This window comes from Sebastes umbrosus, chromosome 15 (genome assembly GCF_015220745.1).
Source record: "Sebastes umbrosus isolate fSebUmb1 chromosome 15, fSebUmb1.pri, whole genome shotgun sequence".
NCBI lineage: Eukaryota > Metazoa > Chordata > Actinopteri > Perciformes > Sebastidae > Sebastes > Sebastes umbrosus.
Genome location: NC_051283.1, coordinates 28,106,549 through 28,134,385, shown reverse-complemented (window position 1 = coordinate 28,134,385; position 27,837 = coordinate 28,106,549). Strand labels below are relative to the sequence as shown.

At 37.9% G+C, this 27,837-nt stretch overlaps 3 protein-coding genes, 1 long non-coding RNA gene and 6 gene segments (V, D, J or C); 5 read left to right on the top strand and 5 right to left on the bottom strand.

Moving 5' to 3' along the window:
* The window catches only part of LOC119503877, a 40,606-nt gene extending 29,991 nt beyond the window's left edge, over positions 1 to 10,615 (top strand). The window contains exon 2 of the long non-coding RNA XR_005210401.1: positions 10,432 to 10,615. This is a non-coding gene — a long non-coding RNA (uncharacterized LOC119503877). The remainder of the gene's footprint in view (positions 1 to 10,431) is intronic.
* LOC119503753 (zinc finger and SCAN domain-containing protein 2-like) overlaps positions 1 to 27,837 on the bottom strand; it is a 681,462-nt gene that overhangs the window by 43,633 nt on the left and 609,992 nt on the right.
* Positions 1,318 to 1,957, bottom strand: LOC119503841. The segment is given in 2 exon segments: positions 1,318 to 1,665; positions 1,773 to 1,957. Coding segments are annotated over 2 exon segments (384 nt in total).
* LOC119503855 lies at positions 1,994 to 3,868 on the top strand. The segment is given in 2 exon segments: positions 1,994 to 2,411; positions 3,365 to 3,868. A coding segment is annotated over 1 exon segment (261 nt).
* On the bottom strand, positions 4,587 to 6,962 carry LOC119503846. The segment is given in 2 exon segments: positions 4,587 to 5,335; positions 5,551 to 6,962. Coding segments are annotated over 2 exon segments (360 nt in total).
* LOC119503842 lies at positions 7,036 to 7,704 on the bottom strand. The segment is given in 2 exon segments: positions 7,036 to 7,373; positions 7,481 to 7,704. Coding segments are annotated over 2 exon segments (375 nt in total).
* LOC119503858 lies at positions 7,959 to 9,835 on the top strand. The segment is given in 2 exon segments: positions 7,959 to 8,115; positions 9,338 to 9,835. A coding segment is annotated over 1 exon segment (255 nt).
* Positions 11,025 to 11,694, bottom strand: LOC119503844. The segment is given in 2 exon segments: positions 11,025 to 11,347; positions 11,538 to 11,694. Coding segments are annotated over 2 exon segments (360 nt in total).
* On the top strand, positions 15,041 to 18,523 carry LOC119503806 (zinc finger protein 2 homolog). The gene is made up of 3 exons (XM_037795815.1): positions 15,041 to 15,249; positions 15,475 to 15,794; positions 17,029 to 18,523. Exons 2-3 carry the CDS (start codon positions 15,560 to 15,562, stop codon positions 17,856 to 17,858), a joined length of 1,065 nt encoding a protein of 354 aa, XP_037651743.1. The 5' UTR covers positions 15,041 to 15,249; positions 15,475 to 15,559; the 3' UTR covers positions 17,859 to 18,523.
* LOC119503804 (major histocompatibility complex class I-related gene protein-like) lies at positions 19,772 to 24,865 on the top strand. The gene is made up of 8 exons (XM_037795812.1): positions 19,772 to 19,909; positions 20,076 to 20,342; positions 21,069 to 21,347; positions 21,539 to 21,841; positions 22,710 to 22,817; positions 23,884 to 23,901; positions 24,034 to 24,103; positions 24,321 to 24,865. Exons 1-7 carry the CDS (start codon positions 19,855 to 19,857, stop codon positions 24,078 to 24,080), a joined length of 1,077 nt encoding a protein of 358 aa, XP_037651740.1. The 5' UTR covers positions 19,772 to 19,854; the 3' UTR covers positions 24,081 to 24,103; positions 24,321 to 24,865.

Genomic DNA, 27,837 nt, shown 5'->3' with positions numbered 1-27,837 from the left:
CAAACACACAGAGTCAGTGAACTGTAGCTGTCCTCAACACATCATGCTGTTTCCTCCTCACTGCCGGGACAGATCACTGTTTAAATCATCCTCATGGAGATTCACACAAACTCTGAATCTGAACTTCTCATTACGCTCCCTCTGCTTCTGGATTAGACTTCATTATCTCCAGAATAACTGCAATACAAACCAGAATGTGGTCTGAAACAACATTTGTTTTTGTTCTTTGCCATTTTATCACAGACTAGAAGTGCTTTTTTTAATGTGTGTAGTGAAAACTTCATCACTGCAGCATCTATGTTACAACACATGAACTCCAAATCTCTTTAAGTCTCCTGCTGATGTTGGTGCTTCAGGTTCTAATTTTCCATTAAATAACCCTTAATCTACTGATAGTAAAATCTTTGTTTGTTCCTGATTCTAGTACAAATACTGTTAATCAGGCTTAGAAGGAATCTCCTTTCCTGGACTTTTTAAAAATGTACAATATGTTCACGTTGATTGAAGTGAGTATAATCCTTCAAGAAAAATCCCCTTTGTGTCCAAAACCCTGGAATCACTGGTTCATGTCCTGACAAACTTTATTAAAGTCAGTGTTGTACTGAGCTCAGCCTAGTCCTGGTTAACAACAGGTTTGTAGTAAATACCTGCTGCTACAGTATGTATGTGAACATTAACTAAATCTTTCAGATTCAAAAAGCTTTTAAAACACTTCTTATAGATCTCAGGTTGTTTCTGCTGCTGATGAAAAACCTAAAAAGTCCGTCATTATGCAGATGATAGTTGTCTACTGTACAGCTGCTTCTTTGACTGATACTGTTGGATCTTTAAGAAACATTCAGGTTACTTAAAATTAAATGTAATTGAAATATTTCTTTAGTTCAGGCTGTCAGATTGTAACCGTAAATACTGAGGTGATGGAAAATGTTTTGTACAAATATTGCTCTAAACTTTCAGCCAAAAAAGAAAAAGCGAACAATGATTTATTATGGTAAAGTTTCATCCCTCTTCTGGAGAGTAAATACGTTTTCTCACAGATTGTCATATACATGTGGACAGCTTTTGTTTAGAGCTAGCAGTTTGTGTTACACCCACAGATAAGGGCTAACAGTGTGCAGGTGTCACCTTTGGAGAAAGAATTGCTGTTTGTGTCCTTAACTGGAAATATACTTTTAGAAAGATGATAACACAGAATTTTTCAATAGTCAATGCTTATGTTAGTGCTTGTTGAACTTTAAAATAATTATTGGTCTGTATGTGTGTATGTTCAGTGAAGTGTATCAGTTCAGTTTCAGTTCAGTCTGACTGAGGGAGGTTTTTGTACGACGCTTTTTCACTGTGTGAACACGTACTGACTGTTGATGTAGTGATAACTCTGACAGTAGTAAACTGCTGCATCTTCAGCCTGGACTCCACTGATGGTCAGAGTGAAGTCAGAGTTTGATCCACTGCCTGTAAAACGATCTGGAGTCCCTGATATTCTCTGATTGGTATAACGAATGAGTAATTTAGGACTTTCTCCATATTTCTGTTGGTACCAGCTTAAACAGTAAGCACTGCTACAGCGTGGAACCTGCTGACTGGTCCTACAGCTGATGGAGACGGAGCGTCCCAGAGCAGAGATCACTGCTCCAGGCTGAGTCACTGTGACCTGTCCTCTGGACTCTGAGGACACAGAGACAAAAACATAAAGCAGCATCACGGTTTTGTCAGCTTCATTTCAGAGGGACGGATGTTCATAGAGGAGAGGAGTTTGATTCTCTGGACTTTACCTGTGAAGCAGCAGCAGAGGAGAGTCCAGATGAGGACGGAGATCAAAGTCATGTTTTTGATGAGGAGGATTTCTGTGTCTTCTGTTGTGATGAAGGACAGCTGTCAGTCATCCAGTGTTCAACTCTCAGGACTATAAAGTCTCCCAGAGCACTGGAGCATGGTGCTGCTGATGCAAAGTGGCTCTCTATGGAAATGCTCCGACTGACTCCAACAGGGACTTGGATTACTCTGATGATGCTGTTTATCAATGGATCAATCAGTTTACCACAGTATTGATTAATAATGTGTTATGGTTTCTTTTTCTTGTAGGTTTTGGTTTGATGACTGCAGAAATATTTTCTTTCAGAACGTCTTCTGTCTGGTTTCATTTAATGTTAGAGTAATCAATTTAAGATTCAGACAAATTTAACAACATATCTGTAAAAATGTGATAAATTATAAACTATTGTGACACAATTTCATAAATATAATATAATATAATTTATTTTATGAAAAACAGGAACTGTTCATGTTGAGTTTGTTGTGTTCAAAGTCAGAGAGCCGTGTCTCTCTACAGTGAGAGGTTTTTGTACAACGACTCCATCAGTTTGTATCACTGTGGTGGACTTTCGGTGGAGGAACCAGACTGGATGTTAACTGTAAGTACCTTTGACTTCTACACAAACTCAAATTCAACCTTTATTCTGTTTTTAATTGAATAAAAACAAGCTTTACCTATAGATTTTGGCTTATAGTTTAATTTTAATATCATTGTAGTGACCAATACTTCACTACAATACAGATAAAAGTCTGTCTGATGAAGGAACTCTTTTGTTACACTAATAGTTTGTACATTCTTATTATTTCATTGCTGTTAAAATGTTCAGTTAATTATTGAAGATCATATTTTAAATCCTAATTTTATCCTCAAATAAAGTTCTGTTTTAAAACTGTGACTGAAAGAAAATATCCTGAATTGATTTAAATGTAATAATGATCAAATTTCAGCCAAGCAGTTATTCAGTGAGTGTATAATCTGGAAACATTTCATGTTTTCCATCAATTTAATAACATGTTACATCTTCACTATAACAAATAAACATCATAACATCACTGCAGTTAGTTTAACCACATGCTGTATTAGTAGAATATATTTTTATATACTTGTAAAAACCTTGTATATCATTTAAAAAAATTGTCAGTAGTGACGTCTGTCTGTTGACGTGGTTCAGTAGGAATGAAGAGAGCAAACACACATCGTCTCAGATGAGTTTTAGTTTGAGCTGAAAAATGTGGAAGATCAAATAATAGTCTGACACTGCAGCTTCAATTTAATCATTTCATTCTTTATCACTGATGTTTTACTTTGTTGATTCAACTAAAGAAAGAGTTTCCCCGCTTGAAACTTTATCTTTGGTACTGAAACCCGTCTGTTGCCACGGTTCGGCAGTGATGCCTGTCTGTCGCCATGGTTACTGAGCTCAGAGAGGGAAGTGAAACAGGGCAGACCGGTTTCATCCGATCTGAGGACGACCAACAGAACCAGCAGGGTGGAGTTAATTTTGTCTTTGTATGAACTGTCTTCATATTGTCTCTCCGTGTCCTCCTCCAGTGGGTCGAGTCGTCCCCACCCTGACGGTGCTGCCCCCCTCCAGAGAAGAGCTGCAGCAGGGGAAGGCCACGCTCATGTGCCTGGCCAACAAGGGCTTCCCCTCAGACTGGAGTCTGGCCTGGAAGGTGGACTGCAGCAGCAGCAGCAGCAGCAGCTGGGAGGAGAGCAAGAGCCCCGGGGTGCTGGAGAAGGACGGCCACTACAGCTGGAGCAGCACCCTGAGGCTCCCTGCAGACCAGTGGAGCAAGGTGGGCTCTGTGACCTGTGAGGCCACCCAGGGCTCCCAGACTCCGCTCTCAGAGACAGTGAGGAGAGACCAGTGTTCCCAGTCCTGACCTGACTCACTGGAACTCTGCTACTGGTTTCACTCTGCTACTGCTCTCACTGCACTCTGTAACCATCTCTGTCTTTTATTGGACATGTTTCAATAACAATATTTACCAGCTTGTTGCAGCGGTTCAATATTATTTCACTGATCCAGATAATAAAGACGTGTTCATCAAATCAGTTGTTTTCATGTTTGTTATTATCAAAGTGTCTGAGTGATTTTCTCTTAATAGTAACAGTAACTGTGTTAAATACTGAGGGAAATGTTGTAATTTCTCCATGATGACTGTAGAAAGACAGTTTAAGAGTACATGATAGAGGTCTATATATGCTGTATATTCAAAGAGTTTATGAACTCAGGCAGAACTCCTGTTTATTGATTGATTAATACAACTAGTGATGGTAGTAGTATTTATTTTTCATTTATTTTTATAAACAGTTTGCAATTTTACATTAAAAATTAAAAACAGTTGACATAATATAACCCATTAGCCCATCCTCCCTACCTGTTCCCCACGCACCCACCCAAACCAACACATGGTACGCTCACACATGTACCCACAAAATAACATTAAAAAATATAAAATAAAATAATATAAAATGAAAAATAAAATATACACACAAACAAATAAATAAACTCAATGGAAAAACACTAAAGAACATCCATTGTTATTTGAATAAAATTACAAAAGACTGAAAAATATGTTGTAAATCTGAAGTGAAAAGCAGTATATCATCAGTGTAAAGAGAAATAAAATGAGTGTGATCTGCAATTCTAACCTATTATACTGTTACTATTTACATACTGCTTATACTGAAGAACCACAAAGATAAATAAAAGAGATGACAAGAGGAAATAATTATAATGCTTCTTATTTATATATAAAATATATTTGTTCACCGGAATACAAAACACACAAACTGGCTAAAATATATTATAGACATCATTTCATGATGATATGAAATTTTTTTTGAGTATGTTTGAGTTTCTCAGAAAAAATGTAAGAAATAAAATGAATAAATAATATTAATAGTTTTAGTGTTCATGTGTTATCATGGTCTATGGATTAAAGTTAAAGAATTATAATAAGTTAATTTATTGACAACTAAAGACTTGAAATCATATTTAAACAGAGGTTAGCTTTGATGTGAAAAAGAATGTTTGAAATTAAAAGTATAACATTACTTATAAACATTATATTTTAGTGTTAGAATGTTCATATATAATCATTAAATACTTTTTTCTTAGTAAAACCTGTGTTGTTTTAGTTTGAGTGCAGCTGTTGAGTCAGATCAGTTCCTCTTTAGCTGAGGGAGGTTTTTGTACGACGTTGTATCACTGTGTGAACGGTCTGCTGTAACCCTGCTGACAGTAGTAAACTCCTGCATCTTCAGCCTGAACTCCTCTGATGGTCAGAGTGAAATCATTCCCAGATCGACTTCCACTAAAACGATCTGAAACTCCAGACTGGCGATGTGTAGCGTAATAAATCAGGAGTTTAGGAGCTCCTCCAGGTTTCTGAAGGTACCAGTAGAGGTTGTTACTAACACCAACACTGGTTTTACATCTGATGGATACAGTCTGTCCTGGATCAACAGACTGAGATCCAGGAGACTGAGTCAGGATGGTTTGTCCCGATGAACCTGAAAACATGAAAAAGAGCAGAAGGGTTATTGAGACAAATCCAGTTTGGAGAAAGATGATCAACATCCCAACAGAAGAGTCTGGTTTCTTTAACACGGAGAATAGATGGAAGAAGGTAAACGCTGCTTGTCTCAGTGTTTCTCCATCATAGCAGAACATCATTGTGGTGAACCTGGTTGCATCCTGAAGAAAAGTTTTCAGAAGAGAGTCTCACCCTGAACAAGGAGCCCCAGGGTGGCCAGCAGTAGAATCAGTGGCATCATCATTGTGTCTCTGAAAGGCCTGGACAGCCACTGATCAACACTGGCCTCTTAACGGCTGGGAGCAGAGAGGCAGGACACATATGCAAACACACAGAGTCAGTGAACTGTAGCTGTCCTCAACACATCATGCTGTTTCCTCCTCACTGCCGGGACAGATCACTGTTTAAATCATCCTCATGGAGATTCACACAAACTCTGAATCTGAACTTCTCATTACGCTCCCTCTGCTTCTGGATTAGACTTCATTATCTCCAGAATAACTGCAATATAAACCAGAATGTGGTCTGAAACAACATTTGTTTTTGTTCTTTGTCAGCAAGTCGGTTCTTCTTTGCCATTTAATCACAGACTAGAAATGGGTTTTTTTAATGTGTTTAGTGAAAACTTCATCACTGCAGCATCTATGTTACAACATATGAACTCCAAATCTCTTTAAATCTCCTGCTGATGTTGGTGTTTCAGGTTCTGTTTCTCCTTAATTGACACTTAATCTACTGATTGTAGAATCTTTGTGTGATCCTGATTTTAGTACAAATACTGTCCCTCAGGCTCAGAAGGAATCTCCTTTCCTGAACTCTTTAACATTTACAATATGTTCACGTTGATTTAAGCGAGTATAATCCTTTAAGAAAAATCCCCTTTGTGTCCAAAACCCTGGAATCACTGGTTCATGCCCTGACAGACTTTATTAAAGTCAGTGTTGTACTGAGCTCAGCCTAGTCTGGGTTAACAACAGGTTGTAGTAAATACCTGCTGCTACAGTATGTATGTGTACATTAACTAAATCTTTCAAATTCAAAAAGCTTTTAAAACACTTCTTATAGATCTCAGGTTGTTTCTGCTGCTGATGAAAACCCTAAACAGTCCGTCATTATGCAGACGATAGTTGTCTACTGTACAGCTGCTTCTTTGACTGATACTGTTGGATCTTTAAGAAACATTCAGGTTACTTAAAATTAAATGTAATTGAAATATTTCTTTAGTTCACGCTGTCAGATTGTAACCATAAATACTGAGGTGATGGAAAATATTTTGTACAAATATTGCTCTAAACTTTCAGCCAAAAAAGAAAAAGCGAACAATGATTTATTATGTTGATGTATCATCACTCTTCTGGTGAGTAAATATGTTTTCTCACAGATTGTCATATACATGTGGACAGCTTTTGTTTAGAGCTAGCAGTTTGTCTTACATCCACGGATAAGGGCTAACAGTGTGCAGGTGTCACCTTTGGAGAAAGAATTGCTGTTTGTGTCCTAAACTAGAAATATAATTTTTAGAAAGATGATAACACAGGATTTTTCATTAGTCAATGCTTATGTTGCTGTTTGTTGAACTTTAAAATAATTATTGGTGTGTGTGTGTGTGTGTGTGTGTGTGTGTGTGTGTGTTCCAGCTGCAGTTCAGTTTCAGTTCAGTCTGACTGAGGGAGGTTTTTGTACGATGCTTTTTCACTGTGTGAACACAGCTTGACTGTTGATAGAGTGATGACTCTGACAGTAGTAAACTGCTGCATCTTCAGCCTGGACTCCACTGATGGTCAAAGTGAAGTCAGTCCCTGATCCACTGCCTGAAAAACGATCTGGAGTCCCTGATGCTCTAGTATTTGCCAAGTAAATTAGAAGTTTAGGAGCTTCTCCATCTTTCTGTTGGTACCAGTGCAAATAGTTTGAGCCAAGAACCTGCTGACTGACTGTACAGCTGATGGAGACGGAGCGTCCCAGAGCAGAGATCACTGCTCCAGGCTGAGTCACTGTGACCTGTCCTCTGGACTCTGAAGACACAGAGACAAAAACATAAAGCAGCGTCACGGTTTTGTCGGCTTCATTTCAGAGGGACGGATGTTCATAGAGGAGAGGAGTTTGATTCTCTGGACTTTACCTGTGAAGCAGCAGCAGAGGAGAGTCCAGATGAGGACGGAGATCAACGTCATGTTTTTGATGAGGAGGATTTCTGTGTCTTCTGTTGTGATGAAGGACAGCTGTCAGTCATCCAGTGTTCAACTCTCAGGACTATAAAGTCTCCCAGAGCACTGGAGCATGGTGCTGCTGATGCAAAGTGGCTCTCTATGGAAATGCTCTGACTGACTCCAACAGGGACTTGGATTACTCTGATGATGCTGTTTATCAATGGATCAATCAGTTTACCACAGTATTGATTAATAATGTGTTATGGCTTCTTTTTCTTGTAGGTTTTGTTTTGATGACTGCAGAAATATTTTCTTTCAGAACGTCTTCTGTCTGGTTTCATTAAATGTTAGAGGGATCAATTTAAGTTTCAGACAAATTTAACAATATATCTGTAAAAATGTGATTAATTCTGAACAATTGTGGCTCAATATGATTAATAAAATGTGATTTAAAAAAAACAAAAACAGGAACTGTTCATGTTGAGTTTGTTGTGTTCAAAGTCAGAGAGCCGTGTCTCTCTACAGTGAGAGGTTTTTGTACGACGACTCAATCAGTTTGTATCACTGTGGTACACGTTCGGTGGAGGAACCAGACTGGATGTTGGAAGTAAGTCAAATGTTTATTATTTCAGGAGCAATTTCTGTTTTTGTTTTATTTTATATTTAAACAATCTAGAAAAAATATTTACCTTTACACTTTCATGGATGACTTTTTCAACCTATTGTGCGCTAAGAGACAAAGTTCACTTCAGCAACAGAAATTCAAACACTTAATGTTTCAGAAGTAAGACATTAAACTAGAGGATAAATCATTACTTCCAACTTTAATGTTAAAGTTGCATCTTGAAGGCTTTTAGGTTTAGTTCAGTCAGACAAAGTCAGAGAGCCGTGTCTCTCTACAGTGAGAGGTTTTTGTACGGCGGCTCAATGACTTTGTATCACTGTGGTGGACTTTTGGTGGAGGAACCAGACTGGATGTTGGAAGTAAGTTTCTGCACAAAATTTGTAAATACAATTTTGTAAAATTATGTTTTAAATTCTATTTTTGAATCTTTTGGACGGATAAATATATTTTTTATATTCATAACAATGTTAGTACTCATGTTTTATTTCTCCTTGTTTATCGTGGAGACTAACTCAGAGCAACTACCGAACATTTCTTGACACGTTCCTGTCATACTGAAATTTAAATGACTTGACGATAATCATAAAAGTTCAATTCTACATTACACATGTTTGCTAAGGTTAGTTTTTAATATTCCACCAAAATGATAACTGTTGTTATGATGAATTAAAATGTACTTTATTCAAGTAAAATTGAACAGATTGAAGATGAAGGTCGGCATTTGAAAATTTATAAATTCTGTAATGTTTTTATTGTGTCATATTGTGGCAAATTTTCTTTGAAATCTTTTATTAGTTTGCTAAATGAAGAATGAAATCCTCCTGAAGAAGAATTTATGTCATCAATTTATTATCTGTATTTGCTTATGTTTCCACTACATTCTTTACGGTCATGTGTAATTAAGGTTTTGGATGATTTTGATGAGAAATTTTAAAAATTTGTCCAAATTGTAATATTTTATTTGCAGTGCAGTTTGATGTATTTCAGGTGATATGAGGACTCTTTCTGCGCTGATATGCATGAGAGGTTTCTTAAAGGGAAATGAAACAATGTGTGAGTGAGTGACTGGTGGAGCAGAAAAAACATCTGACTGAAACTCCTTAAAGGAGAAAATCATCTCTCACACAGTAAAGGTGTCCAAGTGTCTGGTGTTTGATTGACAGCTGTGTGGTCCCTGTCCTCTAAGCTGATTGGTGTCTTCTAGGTGATGCCCGTCCCACCCTGACGGTGCTGCCCCCCTCCAGAGAAGAGCTGCTGCAGGGGAAGGCCACGCTCATGTGCCTGGCCGACAAGGGCTACCCCTCAGACTGGAGTCTGGCCTGGAAGGTGGACGGCAGCAGCAGCAGCAGCTGGGAGGAGAGCAAGAGCCCCGGGGTGCTGGAGAAGGACGGCCGCTACAGCTGGAGCAGCACCCTGAGGCTCACTGCAGACCAGTGGAGCAAGGTGGGCTCTGTGACCTGTGAGGCCACCCAAGGCTCCCAGACTCTGGTCTCAGAGACAGTGAGGAGAGACCAGTGTTCCCAGTCCTGACCTGACTCACTGGGACTCTGCTACTGGTTTCACTCTGCTACTGCTCTCACTCTGCACTCTGTAACCATCCCTGTCTTTTATTGGACATGTTTCAATAACAATATTTACCAGCTTGTTGCAGTGGTTCAATATTATTTCACTGTTTCCAGATAATAAAGACGTGTTCATCAAATCAGCTGTTTTCATGTTTGTTATTATCAAAGTGTCTGAGTGATTTTCTCTTAATAGTAACAGTAACTGTGTTAAATACTGAAGGAAATGTTGTAATTTCTCCATGATCTGTAGAAAGACAGTTTAAGAGTACATGATAGAGATCTATATATGCTGTATATTCAAAGAGTTTATGAACTCAGCCAGAACTCCTGATTATTGATTGATTAATACAACTAGTGATGGTAGTAGTAATGTTTTTTTTTTTAATTTCTTTTTAATAAGAGTTTGAAGTTTTACAGCTCAAATATAAAACACTCGATATAATATGACCCATTATTCCATCCTTCCTCCCCGTGCCCCACGCACCCACCCAAACTAACACATGGTACGCTCACAAATGTACCCACAAAACAAACAAAACAACATTAAAAAATACAAAATAAAGTAATATAATATAAAAAATAAAACATACACACAAACAAATAAATAAACTCAATGGAAAAACACAAAAAAACTTGCAATATTATTTGAATAAAACTACAAAAACCTGAAAAATATGTTGTAAATCTGAAATAAAAAGCAGTTTATCTTCAGTGTTAAGAGAAATAAAATGAGTGTGATCTGCAATTCTAACCTATTATACTGTTACTATTTACATACTGCTTCTACTGAAGAGCCACAGAGATAAATAAAAGAGATGACAAGAGGAAATAATTATTATGCTACTTATGTATATGCTCCATGAATCTTTTTTTAATTCAATCATAAAATATATTTGTTCACCGGAATACAAAACACACGAACTGGCTAAAATATATTATAGACATCAATTCATGATGATATGACTTTTTATTTTAGTATGTTCGAGTTTCTCAGAAAAATGGTAAGATATAAAATAAATAAATAAATAATATTAATAGTTTTAATGTTCATGTGTTATCATAATGTATTGATTAAAGGTAAAGAATTATAATAACTTAATTATTAACAACTAAAGACTTGAAATCATTTTTAAACAGAGTTTAGCTTTGATGTGAAAAAGAATGTTTGAAATTAAAAGTATAACATTACTTATAAACATTATATTTTTAGTGTTAAAATGTTAATGTATAATCATTAAATATTGCTTTTCTTTGTAAAACCTGTGTTGTTTTAGTTTGAGTGCAGCTGTTGAGTCAGATCAGTTCCTCTTCAGCTGAGGGAGGTTTTTGTACGACGTTATTTCACTGTGTGAACGGGAAGCTGTAACCCTGCTGACAGTAGTAAACTCCTGAATCTTCAGTCTGAACTCCTCTGATGGTCAGAGTGAAGTCAGTCCCAGATCCACTTCCACTAAAACGATCTGAAACTCCAGACTGACGGGTTGTAACTTGATAAATCAGGAGTTTAGGAGCTCCTCCAGGTTTCTGAAGGTACCAGTGAAGCCAGCTACTAACACTTGAACTGGTTTTACATCTGATGGAGACAGTCTGTCCTGGATCAACAGACTGAGATCCAGGAGACTGAGTCAGGATGATTTGTCCTGATGAACCTGAAAACATGAAAAAGAGCAGAAGGGTTATTGAGACAAATCCAGCTTGGAGAAAGATTGTTTCTTTAACACGGAGGATAGATGGAAGAAGGTAAACGCTGCTTGTCTTAGTGTTTCTCCATCATAGCAGAACATCATTGTGGTGAACCTGGTTGCATCCTGAAGCAAAGTTTTCAGAAGAGAGTCTCACCCTGAACAAGGAGCCCCAGGGTGGCCAGCAGTAGAATCAGTGGCATCATCATTGTGTCTCTGAAAGGCCTGGACAGCCACTGATCAACACTGGCCTCTTAACGGCTGGGAGCAGAGAGGCAGGACACATATGCAAACACACAGAGTCAGTGAACTGTAGCTGTCCTCAACACATCATGCTGTTTCCTCCTCACTGCTGGGACAGATGGCTATTTAAGAAATAACAGAAGCTAACAATATATAGAAAACTATTAATTCATTTTGAAAAATTGTAGTGCAGCTTGTTTGTTACATTTATCAACTTGTATTGAAATATTAACAGATTTTTTTGAATATTTTTAACCACCCAAATCAGATTTTTTTTTTGCTTGGTAATCACACTTTATCTTTAGTACTGAAACATGTCTGTTGTCATGCTTCAGCAGTGATGCCTGTCTGTTGCCATGGTTACTGAGCTCAGAGAGGGAAGTGAAACCAGTTTCATCCAATCTGAACCCGACCAACAGATACAGCAGTTTGTTTTAACTTTGCTTTATTCAGACTCTGAAAAATGTTCCTCAAATATCTGAGGACATTTTGAGGACAAATGTATTTATTCTTTATTACAATTATTGTTTTAAAAATTGTCTTTCCCTCCGTCAAAGATAAACAAACAAAAAAAAGAACATAAAGTGAAATAAAAACTAAATATAATTTAAGTGTATCAGTAGTAATGATGAAAGGAAGAGAAGTTTAGACATTTTTAACCAGAACATCACCATATCACTGCCAATATGAAACGTTGATAATGTATTAGTATTATACTGTATGTTATTCTGTAAACTGTGAAGCGTTTAACCCCCAGAGACCCGCGGGCGATCCCAACCAACTTTACTGTCTTTCAGAGGCTGTAGCAGGTTCAGTTTTAGAGCTATTGAAGGTACAAATATCATATGAAACTATAAAAACTAATGAATCCAACCAACCATGTCATACTAGCTTGTCAGGAAGGAGGTTAAATAATGCTCCAAACTTAAGCTAAATTTTGGTGAGGAAAAACTGTCTTGACCATTTTCAAAGGGAACCCTTGACCTCTGACCTCGAGATATGTGAATGAAAATGGGTTCTATGGGTACTCACGAGTCTCCCCTTTACAGACATGCCCACTTTATGATAATCACATGCAGTATAAATGTGTTATTGTCTTCTATTCTAAAATTATGTGTTTGAATATTTCTGAATACTGGGGTCCCTAAACAGTCTTGAATTACATAAATTGGGTGTCACTTTAAAGCTGAGACTCTTGTGGATCCAATGAGCCCAACTGTATTCATGTGTGATGATGTTAATCCCCATAGGAGACATTTCATATCGTGAGACCATTTTTTTAAACTTGACCTCGCTGTATAAAATGACCTGTGGTGACGTCTAGTATAATCACAGCCTCATGAAACTTTACAGCCACAAACTAAAGACCTTGAGCATTCAGAGGATGGATGGCTTTCCCAGCTCAATTGACAATAACGAGGTTTCTGAGCAGTTTACACAACAGAAGTGCTTGCCATCCAATCGCCGAAAAAAAATGCAATTCTTGCAGAAATCTCCGCAGCGAGAAACTCGTCTCCCTCCGCCCACAGCCGGAGTGAACAGGGAGACACCGGCACCCGGTCGGTAACGAGACAGTAACGTAACTCGTTTGCGGAGCCCCGTCACTTCACAAGACACGGAAAACCTCTGTTGGTCTGGAGGAGCTGCAGCAGTTATTTCTGCACAAACGTCCGCTGTACATTCACTAGATATGCTCAGAGCTAAACTAACTCTTCTGCAGTGTGGAGTGAGCACGCGATCACGTCTAGAGGTGGAGCGAGTACGCGAGAACGCATGCGCTGTCTGAGTGAATGCAAGCAGGCAGAGGAGGAGAGTACAGCAGCCACCCGCGAGCGCGCATGTGTCCCGACCCGGTACATTTATACGCTTAAAAAGTTACAAACAGTCCCTTTAATCAATTAATTAATTAATTTATGTTTATTTCTGATTCATGACTAGAACAACTTGACACACAGTGCTGAGCTGCATCTCAAATTAATCTTCAGGTTTCCAGCTTTCAGATGATGTACACCACTTCTATGTGACATCTACTGTTGACCTGCTATCTCCCCCTAAAGACCCCCTGTACCCCTCTAAAAAGGACAAAAACGGGTCTATTGTGGGTCTTATTAACAGGTTCAAATCAGTTAATCAGTTTAGTCAACTTGGCATTGATAATAGAAACATTTGTCTTCCAGGTTGTTGACATTGACGTTGCTTTACTGCCACTCAGTGGTTGAACTACTAATAACAGTCACTACCAGTAATACCAGAATTTGCTCTGTACTCTAATTGTAAGCCACTGCCAAACGGTGACTTTAAAATATACTTATAATACTTTCTGTGCGATCAATCAGAATCAGAAATACTTTATTGATCTTGTGGGGAAATTGGGGTGTTACAGTTGCTAAAGAAATATAAGTAGATAGAAATAAAGGACTATGTAACATGTAAAATATGTACATAATGCTACAATATGAACACAATATATGTAAAGAAATATAAGTAAATACTTAAATTAAAAATAATATAATGATTAAAAGAAATATGAAATATTTACAAATATTTGCATTAAGTCGTGCGATATATAATAAATAACCACAGTGCAAATAATAAAATACAAAATGCTGAGAATATATTTAAGTTTGTGAAATATAAATGCCAGAATGTACGACGGAGTATAATGGGCCACATTTAGGGGGGGAAATCAGAGATCTCGAGAATAATGTCATAATATTACGAGGAATAAAGTTGTAATTTAATGAAAACTTACAATACTCGCACTAACAAATACAAACAAAAATCTGATTCATATGTCTCATGTTGATTGTTGTCTGAATATTTTGTGTTACACTTTTGTCTGTATAATTTGCCACCTGTTTGTATTATGTCACACTAACAAAATAATAATAATAATAATATTAATAATTATAATAAGTTTCAATTTAGCATCACCTCGACCAGCTGTGACAATAAAATGCTATTTTGCATAAATAGTACTTGTTACACTTAAAGTACATTTTGCTGATGATACTTTTATTTATTTATTTATTTATTTACTTACAGTGGTTGGATATGAATATGTCTTCAACCTCTTGTGGAATTTATTTATTTATGCATTTACTGTTTGTTAGATATGAATATTTCTTCCACCCCTTGTCATTTATTTTTAATAGCCTACAGTTCGTTGTCCTGGAACCATTGATTTTGGAGAATATATATATATATATTTTTTAATTTTCTTTAATTTATTCATAATTTAATATTATTATTATTATTATTATTATTATTATTATTATTATTATTATTATTATTATTATTTTCCTGCCACTCTACTGCTCCACACTCCAGGCCAGTAGGTGGCGGTAACTGCGCCAATAAACACTAAAGAAGAAGAAGAAGAAGAAGGAACCATCGATGAACGGATGTAGTTTCTCTACGACATCTTCTTCCGCCGGACCTCGGCCGGATTGTTTACCTTTCTGACAGCAGTCTGTTAAACACTAACAGTTCATTTAGGAGCTTTTTATCGGTTCGGTTTCGGTGTTTTTGACCGTTATACCGTTAATCTGTCTGTGTCTTCTCCTCCGTTACCGGTATTACCGGTATTAACGGGAGTATTACCGGTATTAACGGGAGTATTACCGGTATTACCGGTATTAACGGGAGTATTACCGGTATTAACGGGAGTATTACCGGTATTAACGGTATTAACGGGAGTATTACCGGTATTAACGGGAGTATTACTGGTATTAACGGTATTAACGGGAGTATTACCGGTATTACCGGTATTAACGGGAGTATTACCGGTATTAACGGTATTAACGGGAGTATTACCGGTATTAACGGGAGTATTACCGGTATTAACGGGAGTATTACCGGTATTAACGGGAGTATTTAGTGTTGTTCGGAGGATCAAACGCTTCATTTCATCATTGAGAGAAGAAGTAAACCAACATGTCTGCAGACCAGCAGGTGTCCCCTCCTCCTCCCGGCAGCCCGCTGTCAGACCTGTCAGAGACCGACACCGACACGCTGAGGAGGTTCGTTACCGAGCGGCTGACGGCGGCGGTGGAAGACATCCTGGGAGAGTTCGGGAGAACCGTGGCCCAGTACCGGGACCAGATAGACCAACAGAGGAGACAACTGGACAGCCTGAGGACCGAGGAGGACCGGAGGAACCGCACAGCAGGTTAATGATCATCATGTAGAAATACTCAGTTAAAAGTTAAAGTCCTTCATTCACAAACTGTTTATTTTAGACTGCTTTAATACCGATGCTGTTATCGTTGTTTAAAGGGACTGTTTCTAAGAATCAGAAATGCTTCTTAACAGCGACACCTGTGGCAGTTTAGTCAACGAAAGTCATCGTCCTGTTGCTCGCGCGTGGCTACGCTGTTCAGACTCAGACTCCAACACAAACTACACAAAGCACCCAAACCTCTTGGTTGTATCTAGTGAAGCCCGTCTGTTAAACAGTGTTGACCGCGGTCGAAGGACGCGGAGGAGACCGTAGCTTTGGTCTCCAGGACCGGAGTCTCTGCTCCTCTGCCTGCCTTCACTCACACACCACGCTCGTTCTCGCTATTTCGCTCCACTCTTACGTGCATGCACGCTCACTCCACACTGCAGAAGAGTTAGTCTAGCTCTGAGAATATCTAGTGAATGCACAGTGGACGTTTGTGCAGAAGTAACTGCTGCAGCTCCTCCAGACCAACAGAGGTTTCCCGTGTCTTGTGAAGTGACGGGGCTCCGCAGAGAGAAACGTTGTCGTCTCCGACCAAAACTCCGGTGTCTCCCGTTCCCTCCGGCCGCGGTCGGGAGGCTGAAGCAGGGAAAGCCAACACTAGGATCAGCACTGATTCATGGAGAGACCTTCGTCTGGTCAGCTAACATTACTGCCAAGCAGCTGGAATATAGAGTGATATTGTGGTTTTAGCTGACGTGTGTCGCCTCACTGTTTTGAGTGATGCTCATTCATGTCTATGTAGAGCGAGCAAGCGCAAGAAACAGGACGCTGACTTACATTGACTTAACGGCCACAGGTGTCGCTGTTAACAAGCATTTCTGATTCTTACACACAGTCCCTTTAAAGTAGTAGAATATTTTATTTCATTTTTGTATTTCATTTTTAGCTTATAACTTTACATATTTCTTGTCAACTAAACTTAATGAACTTGGTTTCTGGACAATATCTGTCATTGTTTTGTGTTGTTAATTGATTACCAATAGTAAATATATACATACGTTAGCATAAAGCAGCATATTTTTCCACTGCCATGTTGATAACAGTATTAAATACTTGACAAATCTCCTTTTAAGGTGCAATTAATCATGATTAACTATTTTAATTGATTGTCAGCTCTATTATTAATATATTCATAAAAATATAATATAAATATCTCTTCTCTCTTGCTTCCCTTCAGACCGTCAGCAGACTTGGATAAAACACTGCCCTGATGATCAGAACCTGAGCGCCCAGCTGTACCCGACTGACCGTGCGGATGAGACGGACGCCGGCACCTCAGCTGCTCAGATTAAAACAGAAGTTGGCAGCATGGACTGTGGAGCGTCAGAACCAAACGGTGACTTTGAACCAGAAGCAGCGAGTGATGTTCACCTCCTCGTCGAGGTGTCCTCTGAGACCGAAGACAGCGGAGACTACTGGAGAGAGGCTGCAGGACTTTGGAAACCAGAGGAGACAGATGAAGGACAAAGTTCATCTCAGAGCAGGACTGATCTGCCACATCAGCCTCCGCCGGTGTTTAGCTGTAAAGTTTGTGGTGAGTCCTTCCAGAGGATTAGCTATCTGCTCACTCACGCTTCGGCGCATCTGAGAGATTGCGGCCTGTGTGGGAAACATCTGGAGCACACGGAGAACCTGAAGCTTCACCTCAGAGTTCACAAGGAAACGTCGTTCCGCTGCGGCGTCTGCGGTCAGAGCTTCACCCTGCGGGGGAACCTGAGGACGCACATGAGGATCCACTCGGGCGAGCGGCCGTACGGCTGCACCGTCTGCGGCAAGAGCTTCGGCAGGAGGGCGACGCTGGTGCGGCACGTCCGCAGCCACACGGGCGAGAAGCCGTTCATCTGCACGTACTGCGGCAAGAGCTTCGTGGAGAAGGGCAACCTGACGGTGCACCTGCGGACGCACACCGGCGAGAGGCCGTATTGGTGCTCCAGCTGCGACAGACGCTTCAGCCAGCTGTCCTGTTACTACAAACACCCCTGTCAGAGGAGAGGCCTGACCACCTGACGGTCTGGATGCTGTTGCATCAACACTTATGTCGCATTCATACCAAGAACGAAGCGAATTTGCGCCTCGCTTTACTCGCTCGAGTTTGACTGCCGGGATCATTTGTGTTCATTCGCGCTAGAACTTTTCTTTCCTCCATCAACCATGGAAGAAATAACCACTGTTGCTGCTTTGTACATGTTGTGGAAGTCTCAGATATGTCAGAAAACCAAACGCCGTCGTGTCTGGATTCATGACATCACCTGGCAGCGAGCTGTATTCACATACAGTGTCATTGCACTGACTGTATCTAGCAGCCACACGTCGCTACTGCGGTATGAACCCAAAACAAACAGATTGGGTTAATATCAATAAACAGATCATAATGATGCTGATAAGTAAAAAGTTGCTCTTGGTGTGAACGCACCATAACATGAGTTGTGAGGGCTGGTAAAAACCCCTCTGATTCTGAACTTCAAGAGACAGTGTGCCGTAGCTCTCATATTATTTTCATGATTTCATGTTTTCAGAGTTGCTCAGGAACATAACATCCCATAATTTAACATGCATCCATTGCCATGGGTTCTGCTTTTGTCCGCACTGTAACAGTTTGTTTGAAGAGGCAACACAGCAGCAGTGAATAAAGCAAGAAGTGTGTTTTAATATACAGACGATATTCTGATTCACAATGTGTGTTTTGATGCCTTATTCTGCATTTGTTCCATTTTAAGTGTGACAGCGGGACCACACACTACATCGCTATTTATATTTTATCTCTGAGAGAAAAACAACCCGGTTTCTTCACCTCCTCTTCTTCTGACTGATGTAACGGGGGAGCGGAGCGGAGAGGAAGCGGGAGGACGGCAGCCTGAAGGACGCAGCCGGTCTCTGGAGAGCCGGTCTGGAGAAAGGTTATGATAGTTTAGTTTTTGTTAGTTTTCAGAGTGTTTTGATAGCTTTAATTTAGTTTTCAGAGTGTTTCAGTAAAGGTTTCGTTTTAGTTTGTTTTTGCTAGGACCAGCTATAATGTCTCAGTAGCTACATATACATACAGAATATATGGCTGGAGAGCTGTGTAGGAATGGCCATAATGTTTGTTTGTTTGTTTTTTCTTTACCCAGGCAATATCGCTTCAGTTTAATTTTTCTTAAATGATGTAGTTTTTATTTAATATTAGTTTACTAAAAACCGTCTTATAGGTGTGAACATGAAGAATCCAACAACATCAAACAAACAATAAAACTATAAATAATGAATGAATGAACGAATGAATGAATGAATGAAAGACTTTATTTCGAACATAAAATAAATAAAAACAGATACAAAATAATAACAAACAAAACAAGAGTAATGGTGTCCGAAAAGGAGTAGGTAGAAGTAAAAATTATATTTCCCTACCCCTTTCTCACTTCTCCTCTATTAACTCATATATCATAGAATGATAATATAATATAATATAATATAATATAATATAAAAACTATCCCAGATTTATTTACATCCCAAATTAAATATATGAACAGCATCCCAAGTTTATTTACAACCCACAAATACATCCGGAGTTAAAAATTATATAACCAACCCTTAACACAACCCTTATCATAACTCTTCCTCAACCATATACCTCCCAAAAATATCTTTTTTGTATAGCTTTTTAAATGATTTATTATAATAATAATGATAAATTATAATAATAAATAAATAAAGAATAATGAATAATAGTTTTGAATCATTTATTAGAAAGACATTAAATACCAATAGGTTTATTGAGTTTTATTTGTTTGAGGGAGAAATACACCCTCGACAACTCAGCCTACTTTCACTTTCACAATCACTCTTATTTTTTTAAATTCCAAATGGTAACCCGTGATGTATGAGTCTTTTCTGAGTTCTGATTGGTCAGAAGTATAGTTAGCGTATCCTGTTGTAACAAGAGTTTGTCGTGATATCATCGGTGGTAAAACAAACTATTCTCCGTTGTTCTGTATTTCTGTTCTCCTTTTCTACTTTTAAACCGCGATGACGCCGCTGATCCTGCTGCTGCTGATCTCATGTTGTCATGTTGCTTCTCCAGGTAACACCACGTCTCACAACTCAGAAAGAATGCAGGTTTAAGGAACTTCAGCATTGGCTTCACTTCTCAGACCCGGATGTCGCCACCTGATTTAAGCCCTAAATATAAATGTTTTCCTCCTTGTAAATGGACCCTGTGCTAAAAGTGACCATGTTTCTCTCTACAGTGATTCACTCCCTGAAGCACGTCTACATGGCATCCTATGGGGTCCCAAATTTCCCCGACTTCTTGGCTGTCGTGTTTGTTGACGGATATCAAACGGATCGCTACGACAGCGTCACCAAGAGGACGGTACCCACACAGGACTGGATGAGCCAAGTCACAGTAGACGACCCAGAGTACTGGAAGAGGCAAACGTTGTACTGGGAAGGTCAAGAGCAGATAGGAAGAGTCAACATTGATCTTTTAAAGAAACACTTCAACCAGACTGAAGGTGTGTTTACTGAAAGTTTGGAGTTGTATTAATGTTGGTGATCCTCTGACTTTTATTAACTTATAATACACCCATGGGCTGTATGCTGTAAGCCTGTACCGTGGTGGATGTATTAACGTCTCTGTTCCCAAACAATCTATCGGCCAGTAGCTAGTAGTGCTAGTAGCCTGACATCAACAGAATTTAATGGAGTTGTAGGCTATTTACTAACATTCAGGGCAAAAGCACAGGACACAACCTCTTCTACATGAAAAAGTTTGAGATTGCTCTTAAAATCTGTGTACTGGATTTTTACAACTTCCATTTATGTCCATCGTTCACTTTATGCTCCTCTGGGAAGCAGCCGGGCAAAAAGTTAAGTAAATAAATAAGTAAATAGTTATAATAGTATGTATATTTATAATATTTGTATTGTTCAACACAGGACATTTCAGTAGAGACATTAAATATGACAATAGAATAGAAATAATTTTGTTTTATTTTTGTACAGCACTTTGTAGGAGGACGTTTTGCTGCCATCCGGTAGTCGCTTTCAGTCCAAAATGGCGGAAGCGTAGCTCTGCTGCAGGGTGCTGACGTTTTAATGGCAACGAACAATTCTTAGCAATATATTGTTCTTTGGCTGTATTCTGTGTTTACTGCTAATCAGCTAATGTTAGCATGCTAACACGCTAAACTAAGATGGTAGTTTACTGAAGTCTGTGTTGCCCTCTTTCTCTCTCTCAGGCATCCATGTAATCCAGGTGTTGAATGGCTGTGAATGGGACGATGAGACCGGAGACGTTAATGGTTTTGGTCTAATCAGTTATGATGGAGACGACATCTTGATACTGGACATGAAGGCACAGAGATGGATCGCTACAAAACCACAGCTCCTCAGAAGCCAACATAAGTGGAATAATGACAAGAGTTGGTTAGCATTCATGGAGCACCGTTTGATCCAGGAGTGTCCTGTGAGGCTGAAGAACAGTTTGGGCTACGGGAAGAGCGCTCTGCAGAGAACAGGTAACAGCAGCATATACAGTATATTCCTAGCCCCCATGATGCATTGTGTGAATTATGCGCGCAACTTTTGGCGCGTCCTGTCACTGAACCATAACCGGCATTTTCCAGGGAGCGTCTTCAATTACATCATTGTTCTAAAATTAATATTCAATTTTGAATCTCTTGGTCTGTCTTGCTTTGTGTTTCTCCAGAGCTTCCCTTTCTTTCCCTCCTCCGGAAGACACCCTCGTCTCCAGTGACCTGCCAAGCCACCGGCTTCTACCCGGACAGAGCCATGTTGTTCTGGAGCAGAGACGGAGAGGAGCTTCACGAGCACGTGGACCATGGCGAGCTCCTCCACAACCACGACGGGACGTTCCAGATGAGCGTGGTCCTGGATCTCTCGCTGGTCAAAGCTGACGAGTGGTGGAGGTACGAGTGTGTCTTTCAGCTCACCGGTATTGAGGAGGACATCATCACCAAGCTGGACCCGGCGGTGATCAGGACTAACTGGGGTGAGTAACAGACGTAGAAAGCATGTTATTTACTCAGTCTGATGTTGTTTTTTTTGTATGGACTCAACTGGACTGTTTTGTGTATTTAGATACATCATCCGGCGTGACTCGCCGACTCTGGAAACTCCCGAGAAACTTTTAAACTAAGCGTTGTAGATCCAAAATGAAGACAGATTCATCAACTTCATGGATTATTTCTCGCCTCAAATGTTTTCAAAAAAACATTTCGGTGAATTATTTTCGCGATATAAGACAAGAAAGTTTCCAGACGAGCCGCCATGTTGGTTCCGCTTTGAAAGCTGGGAGCAGCAGCCCACGTGGGGAAGTGTTTGTCCAATCAGGTGCCTTGTGGAAGCCTATCAATCGTCCAATGCTGGAAAGCGAGGCGATCCATGGCGATAAAAAACGCCCCATGGACACGTACCATAAATGTTTTTTGGCTGATGTCTCCACGCATTACGCACCGCCTCTCTGGCTGCGAGCCCGTGTGTAATGCAGCCTCCAGTCAAATCTATAGTGTAAAATCAATTGCTCATTGTTCAGCGTATCCATTGGGTTGTCCCGGTCGCGGAACACTCTTCTCAGGATGCGTTTATTTTCTTATTGGCTGTGTTGCGGTTTTGAGAGAGTTGTGCAGCGGTTTAAATAACTCCTTAGTATAAGAGCAAGATAAGGAGAAAACCTTAAATACTTACGTGAATATTTTAAGGAAAACATAAGGAGAAGACGTAAGAGTGTGTAGAGTTTTGTGCAACTAACTTTATTTTAAGGAAATCTTAACTCAAACTTTAAAGAAAACTTAACTTAAGGTGTTTTGTGCAACCGGCCCCAGATTTTTTAGGTGTTTGTTCTCTGTTATTTTGTTCAGTTGAGAAGCCCGATGTCACAACACTTCCCATCACGTTGTCTTCAGTGGTCGCTGTCGCTGTCGTCTTCACAGTGGCCATCGGAGTCAAACTTTACAAAAAGAAAAAAGGTGAGAGAAAATGACTTTTTCACACAGTTAGTTTAGCTGAAAATAAATCGAGAATTCGAGGCCATTGCAGATTTAAAAAAATAATTACGGGGCAGTGCGAGGGGGTAATATTCAGAGGAAAAAACTCTGAATTAAACAAAAAACAACTATATATCTTGGACATTCTCCAAGATTAAGGTGATAATTCAGGAGACAAAAATATTTTTTAGACATTATAAAGTCATAAAGAATACCTGAGATTAAAATCCCAAATTCATTAGGAAAAAACTCTTTTTTTGTTAAAGAACAACATCGCTCCACTTTGGAAGGTTGGATCAACCTCATCACACCACAGACGCCATCATTAAACACTACGATAATATGAGCCTCCGAGTGCAAAATATATTAATTATATTAGTATTTATTGATGTTCATAAAAGAACATGAAAGAAAACGTGTATATGTATCTTTCAGGACCTCCGCCTCAGTCAGAGGCCGTCCTTACCATAATAACACTACTTAAGGAGCAACGAAATTCAGACGGCGGCTGGCGGTTCCGCGGTTTAGCATTGGTTGGCTCACGTTACCGCAGTGTGTAATTAGCACATTAGTGACTTCATAATCACAGAGAATGTTAAAAAAAAAATCTCGTAAATTTATGACTTTATAATCTTTGAGAATATTTGAGTTTTTTCTTGTAGTTTTATGACTGTATAATTTCTGAGAATATTCAAATTCTTTTCTTGTACATTTTTTTTTCTCGTAAATTAGAAACTTTATAATCTCAGAGAATATTAAAGTATTTTTCTCACATATTTATTAATTTATAATCTTTGATAATACTCAAGTTTTTTCTCATACTTTTATGACTTTATAATCTCTGAGAATATAAAAAAAACTTCTCGGAAATTTGTGACTTTATAATCTCAGAGAATATTTGAGTTTTTTTCAAAACTAGGAGCTAAAAGAGTCTAAAAAGCTGCAGATGGTGTTACAATTCTCTGTGTTTAAATATTCAAAGCCTGTAAAAGATAATTCATACCAGCAGAGTGAGCACAATAATTAATATTATTTCTTTTTTTTTCAGCCAAGTGTTCTTCAGATTGTAAGTATTTTGTTTCTCCTGGATGTTCATTAAGTCCGACCTAAAGTCTGTACTTACTGTGCAGTTTATTTAAGTCGGGTAGCTCTGTACAAAATACATAAATGTGTTAACAATGCATTACTGACCTTCCAGCTCCTGACGCCATTGAGCTCTCTGAGAAACTGAAACCAGAAACCTGATTCCATACGGACCAGTGCACACAGTAAGTTATTTCTATTTCGGTAGATTGAGCAGTAATGTGCTGCCTTTGAAAGAAAGGAAGAAGAAAAGAGGACGACTTCTTGTGGCTTCTGGAATAAGCAATAAAATAACAAGTAAATTAAGTTGATATTGTATAAAAAGTTAACACTGGACAGCCCGAATTTTTAAATGTAGTTGATGTTGAAGTTTTTTTTTTCATTCTGTCTCATGTTTTTTAGGTTTGTAGAAAAGGTCTGGAGCAAGAAAAGGAGTTGTCACGTCCGTTTGACTGGAGGAAACAGGTCATTTATTTTTTTGTGGCTGATGATTTTTAATTGGATCCTAAAATAGATGTCCGACGTCATTTGACAACATGTTTACTCTTTCCTTGACTGAAACAAAAAAAGATGGCAGCTTTCTTTGTTTGGAGTGAAGAAATGAGGAGATAGATTTTGTGCCACTGGTTTAAAGGTACTGCGTAGGGGGTCGGACACAATAGTCTTTGATGACTTCAAAACCACCTACCTGGGTTTCTCAGAGTTTAACTTTTTTATTTATTTAGAGGGAAAACTGTGTCTTATTCCTTTAGATGAGGGGGAATCACCACCGTAAAAGTGTCAAATGTAAAAAATGATGATACATGACACTCCAAAAAGAAATCCAAAAAACACCAGACTTTCACCAGGAGACCGCTATTGGTGCCCCGTGTGAGCCAAGAAGTCAACATTGATTTATTTGTCACATAACTTCCGTACTTAAGTTACAGCACTTCCGGTGTTATATCTTTTCCTAAACCTGATTAAGTAGTTTGTTGCCTAATCCTAACCAAGTCGATCTTTTCCTAAACCTAACTAAGTAGTTTTATTTGGAAAAGACTGGAGCGGAAATTGACACGTGCGTCATGTGTTGCTGGACATTTGTGGGAAAACGCACTAAAAATACGTTGTTGAAAGTCGTGCTGAGCGACATGAAAAAAAGGGAAATTCGTGTCTATAAACACAAATAAAATATTTCATGAACTGCTGTTAGACTGTGTTGAAATATGCTAACACGTGTTAATAGTTGGAAATGAACACAAACACAATGCTCGTTTTGCCAAAAAGCACCGAAAAGAAAATCAATACTATTTTCCAGTTATGTAAATATTCTGCTCATATACAGTATTTATTTGGAAGAAGCTGCACTCTATGCTGAATTACATTTGAACCAAACTTAGTATAATTAGTATATTTTATTTTTTGATACTTAGAAATTGTTGCCCTTAAGTTGCTTAATGTTAGTTTAAAAATATATTTTACATTTTTTATTTGACTCTTTCACATGAATGAATGTTTAATTAAATGCATTGCAGGTTCATTCTGAATTTGTAGAAAGTCTAAAAGCTAAGTAAATGAAGTGTAGCTGCTGTATTAGAATAGCTGTCATGTCCACACTAAAGGTGTTTACATGTACCTGCTCATGTTAGTGTGGTGGCGGTTTTTGAACAGCTGAATGGTGCATTATCACCCTCTCGTGCTAATGGAAATCTTGGCTGGTAGGTTTCGAGTTTGCAACTTTAATCTCAGAGAATATCCAAGTTTTTTCTGTAAATTTACCACTTTAATCTCAGAGAATATCCAAGTTTTTTCTTGTAAATGTACCACTTTAATCTCAGAGAATATCCAAGTTTTTTCTCATAAATGTACCACTTTAATCTCAGAGAATATCCACGTTTTTTCTTGTAAATGTACCACTTTAATCTCAGAGAATATCCACGTTTTTTCTTGTAAATGTACCACTTTAATCTCAGAGAATATCCAAGTTTTTTCTCATAAATGTACCACTTTAATCTCAGAGAATATCCACGTTTTTTCTTGTAAATGTACCACTTTAATCTCAGAGAATATCCAAGTTTTTTCTGTAAATTTACCACTTTAATCTCAGAGAATATCCAAGTTTTTTCTTGTAAATGTACCACTTTAATCTCAGAGAATATCCAAGTTTTTTCTCATAAATGTACCACTTTAATCTCAGAGAATATCCACGTTTTTTCTTGTAAATGTACCACTTTAATCTCAGAGAATATCCACGTTTTTTCTTGTAAATGTACCACTTTAATCTCAGAGAATATCCAAGTTTTTTCTCATAAATGTACCACTTTAATTTCAGAGAATATCCACGTTTTTCTTGTAAATGTACCACTTTAATCTCAGAGAATATCCATGTTTTTTCTTGTAAATGTACCACTTTAATCTCAGAGAATATCCAAGTTTTTTCTTGTAAATGTACCACTTCAATCTCAGAGAATATCCACGTTTTTTTCTCATAAATTTACGAATTTAATCTCGGAGAATTTCCAAGTATTTTCTCGTAAATTTACGAATTTCATGAGAAAAAAGTCCTTTCAAGTCTTCTAAATTACTAATTTACTGTGAACAAAACAAATCCAGAAAAATGTGTTTTAAAACGTATTGTTATTAACTTTATCCGTACCATTTTACTGTTGTTGGGGCAGAAATAGTTTATTCATAACTTGACGGTTCGTATATATCCTCACACTTCAGAATATATTAATTTAGAGGAATAAAGCACCCTATGTCAATGCAGTAATTAATCATCTGTGATTCTGTGGAGATGTTGACAACTGGTCATTTTGTTAAAAAAAACAACCTAATTTTATTTGGTATTTTATTTTTATTTAGTTTACATTTATTATGTAATTGAAAATAATATATTTTCTAAGTTTACGATATAGACAAAGACAGAGAGACAGCATTTTGTTGAGATATAAGTGACACTGAGAAGCCTTATATCTGTATTAATTTTGTTTGTTTGTTTTATATATTTGAGTACATGGAAATGTATACCAAGTAGCAGATACTGAAAAATGATTGAAACTGTACTTTGAAGTTCGGGAACGACATATAAGAATACAGTTTTAAGTGCCGTTCACTGTTTCGCTTTCCAATAAAAATCCTAATATTCCAAGAGTCTGTCTTTTTCTTTTTAATCTGTAAATATGCAAATTTGCACATTGTCTTTAAAATGAGTTTTTCTGAGTATACTCATCCACAGGAAGTCACATCATGAACAGGGAATTACTGATAGTTAATATCATGGACATATATGTCTATGGTTGATATTATTTGTAATTTTGGACTTCTACTGAAATATGTATTTTTGTTTTTTAATCATCTCATCTCATATATTATATATGAGAAAGAATATTTCAATCTTATTATAACTTTTCAAAAGTCTTACAATCATAAATGTGAGTTTGCTAATGTTAAACCTAATTTCCTGTTTTCAAGAAAGAAATGGAGCTGGACAATAACTTCAGCTATAAAACAAAAACAAAAAGCTATTAAAACTGAGACTGTGCTCCTAATTTAACATGTTTTACTTAAGATACTATCTATTTATTTATGTTGACTCCTGGCATGTTTTATGTTTTATCTTTGCTTTAAATGTATTTAATTTAAAGTTTTTTTTATCCCTTCATTTTATATATACATATTTACCTCACTTTGCACTTTGCTTTTAAATATTAATTTGACTGTTTACTGTATTACTGTTTATTTATATTATTAGAACACTGGTAGTGGGTGACACTATTTTCATTAAAATCAAAATAAATTTATTTCATTTTTTTTGTCCCTTCATTTAATATATATACTGTATATATTTACCTATGATTGATTTGAAATATGACTGTTTATTTATATTATTGTATTAACTGACTTGAAATAATAATAATAATAATAATAATAGTAATAA

Excerpts from the sequence above, each read along its gene's own strand:
- LOC119503806 (XM_037795815.1), top strand. The coding sequence starts at position 15,560 with ATGTCTGCAGACCAGCAGGTGTCCCCTCCTCCTCCCGGCAGCCCGCTG. Across the intron at positions 15,795-17,028 it reads CCGGAGGAACCGCACAGCAG|ACCGTCAGCAGACTTGGATA; the intron begins GTTAATGATCAT and ends GCTTCCCTTCAG.
- LOC119503804 (XM_037795812.1), top strand. The coding sequence starts at position 19,855 with ATGACGCCGCTGATCCTGCTGCTGCTGATCTCATGTTGTCATGTTGCT. Across the intron at positions 21,348-21,538 it reads GAGCGCTCTGCAGAGAACAG|AGCTTCCCTTTCTTTCCCTC; the intron begins GTAACAGCAGCA and ends GTGTTTCTCCAG. Across the intron at positions 21,842-22,709 it reads GGTGATCAGGACTAACTGGG|TTGAGAAGCCCGATGTCACA; the intron begins GTGAGTAACAGA and ends TATTTTGTTCAG.